This window comes from Panicum virgatum, chromosome 6K, assembly GCF_016808335.1.
Source record: "Panicum virgatum strain AP13 chromosome 6K, P.virgatum_v5, whole genome shotgun sequence".
In the NCBI taxonomy this organism is placed as follows: domain Eukaryota; kingdom Viridiplantae; phylum Streptophyta; class Magnoliopsida; order Poales; family Poaceae; genus Panicum; species Panicum virgatum.
This window is the reverse complement of record NC_053141.1, coordinates 26,264,259-26,266,955: the sequence shown is the minus strand read 5'-3', so window position 1 is coordinate 26,266,955 and position 2,697 is coordinate 26,264,259. Positions and strand designations below refer to the sequence as shown.

Sequence of the window (2,697 nt, the reverse complement as noted above, 5' to 3'; positions counted from 1 at the left end):
GTGTAGAACAAGGCAAAAGCGTAATGTGTGGATCCACACTTGTGCGTGCCTGCAAATACATATGGACCGTGACCAGTTCCTGGTAGCCAATCTTTTCAAGAAAGTGGTCCAGTGCATCAACGCAAGACCCATTCCTTAGTTTTCTCCAACCTCGCACGTGCATTGGACTTTGGCACAACTGCTGCACGCATACATGTTTTATTAAAAAAATTAACCTATGCATTTGGTACAGACACTTGGTAATAACATATGCAAAACCAAAGGGTACCATGTTCTAAATCCTCCTGTTATTGGACGCCGCCATCGGCTATAAATAGGCACCTCATCATCAGTTAGACACACACAACACAACGGCACACAATCAAGAACCCACACGTCTCACTAGAATTTGCGACTGATCCACTGCAAATTAAGCTAGCGGCCCGTATGGCGACAACCAAGAGGGCAGTAGTAGCCTTTGTCCTTGTGTTCTACATGGCTATGGCCTCCATGGCTCAGAACACGGCGCAAGAGCAGGAGTTCCTTTCCCTCCACAACGACGCCCGCCGTGAGGTGGGTGTTGAAGATGTGGTCTGGGATGAGAGCGTTGCAGCGTTCGCACGGGCCTACGCGGCAAGACGCGCCGGTGACTGCAGCCTTCAGCACTCGGACCAGGCTGAGCGTGACAAGTTTGGCTACGGTGAAAATATTGCCGTGGGCTCCCCTGGCAGCGACATGACGGTGGCTGCAGCCGTGCAAATGTGGGTGAATGAAAAGCAAGACTATGACAGTGCTACTGGTACGTGCATGAAAGGGCGCCCGGAGGAGCTGATGTGCGGGCACTACACGCAGGTGGTTTGGCGCAACACCAAGGCCATCGGCTGCGCGCGTGTCAAGTGTGACAACGGTGGTATCTTCATCACCTGCAACTATACACCGGCGGGCAATATTCCTGGACAACGTCCATTCTAGTCGCACCGGTGACAAACTATTGTGACGATACCCTGATGTAATGTGTGTTTGCTTATGGATGCTCAAAGCCTGCATATACCAATGCAGTCTGGATGTAAGATAAATATGTTGTGCATCTTATGGTCATAATAAATAAATGGGTATTCAGAACTACAGCATAAATCCGCTTGAATTTTGTGTCTTTGTATCTTGCGAGTGACAATTGTTTCTCCCTCCTCTCAGTGCAACACGCTTATCTCATGTTTCAAGAGATCCGGGACAAATTATACTAGAATCGGCTGTACCATGAATACTGGAGACCCCACACTGACTCAGAGACTCCCAAACCTAGCCATTATAATTAGACAACGTATGCTATGCAAACTACCTTTGTATGCAAATTATGAAAACTCCAATCTGGACCACCGGATCAAGATCCAGGGGGGCACAGGGGGAGTGTGAGGGTGGATTTGCAAAAGTGTGATTACCTAATTCAAGGGCGGGCGTTTAATTGTAAAATTACCCCCCCCCCTCCTCATGCCCCTTGGATCTTGATCTGGTGGCCCAGATTGGAGTTTCCATAGTTTGCATACGATGGTGGTTTGCATAGCATACTGTCGGTACCCTGTAACAGGGATATCCACTCCTACTGCAGTAAGGCAGGACTCGTGTAGTCATCCATAACTACACCCTAAGGGGCGGAGCAGCCGGGCCCCAGGGGGTCAGGCTCTCACCTCACCGGGCCAACGGTCCCGGACCCGCTCCCCGCTCTGGGACGGGTCCGGTGGCGCCTCCACGTGGGAAGCTCCGCGCCAATAGCTGAGGGCCCAGACCCCCATATGGGTTCGGGACCTCCCGCGTCCGTCCGGACCTCCCACACGCGTAGAACCAATATACCGCCGGGGCGGGGTCCGGGGGCGCCACGTGTCCCGCATGCACAGGCGCGGGCGCGAGTCTTCCGCTGGAAGACTCGCCCACCAACCGCATTCGATGCGGGTGGTTGAGGCGTGCTCTGCCGCCGCGGCACGCAGGGCAGCTTTTGTCAGGCCTCACTTTAGACCGCATATTATCGAGGTACACAGTGCAGCCGCATGTGCCGCATCCGCGCAGAGCCCGTCTGCCGCATTAAATGGATATGACGGCATGGCACCCTTTCATCATACCGCCTACGCCGCAAGCTACACGGCCCGTTCAGCTACGTGGCAGGCTACGGCAAGTTGCGCCGCAAGCTACGCCCTGGCGCCGTTTTGATAAGATAGGGCATGGCTATACCGGACGGAAGATTCCCACGGGCAAGGCAAGGAAATCCCGGAATAAGATCTTTCCCAGGCGTAGCACCATAATAGCGCTAGGACCATTCGTATTAAATACAACATCATTGGGCCCACCTGTCGGGGACTCAACGGCAATGTATGCGCCTCCCTTGAGATATAAAAGGGAGGCGCTCGCTGCACACGGAAGACTCTCTAGACTCTCGGAAGACTCTCTCGATACTCCCAAAACACAAGCTCGGATTCACTCCGAACAATTCCGTTCTCAACCTCTTGAGAGCACAAGCAATACAACACACAGTGGACTTAGGGTATTACGCTCCGGCGGCCCGAACCACTCTAAACCTGCTGTGTTCATCGTGTTCTTGCATCTAGATTCGACTAATCCTAGCTAACCCCCGAGTACTCACCCTCTGGGTTTAGGCGGGTGCATTACGCCACCCGGCTGTTGGCTTGCACACTATGACATTTGGCGAGCCAGGTAGGGGTGCTTTAG

General features: G+C 53.2%; 1 protein-coding gene across 1 annotated transcript; it reads left to right on the top strand.

Moving 5' to 3' along the window:
* Positions 1-345: 345 nt before the first annotated feature.
* LOC120639145 (pathogenesis-related protein PR-1 type-like) lies at positions 346-1,113 on the top strand. The gene has a single exon (XM_039915173.1). The coding sequence runs from the start codon at positions 427-429 to the stop codon at positions 949-951; it is 525 nt and encodes a 174-aa protein (XP_039771107.1). The 5' UTR covers positions 346-426; the 3' UTR covers positions 952-1,113.
* Positions 1,114-2,697: the final 1,584 nt, after the last annotated feature.

Excerpts from the sequence above, each read along its gene's own strand:
- LOC120639145 (XM_039915173.1), top strand. The coding sequence starts at position 427 with ATGGCGACAACCAAGAGGGCAGTAGTAGCCTTTGTCCTTGTGTTCTAC.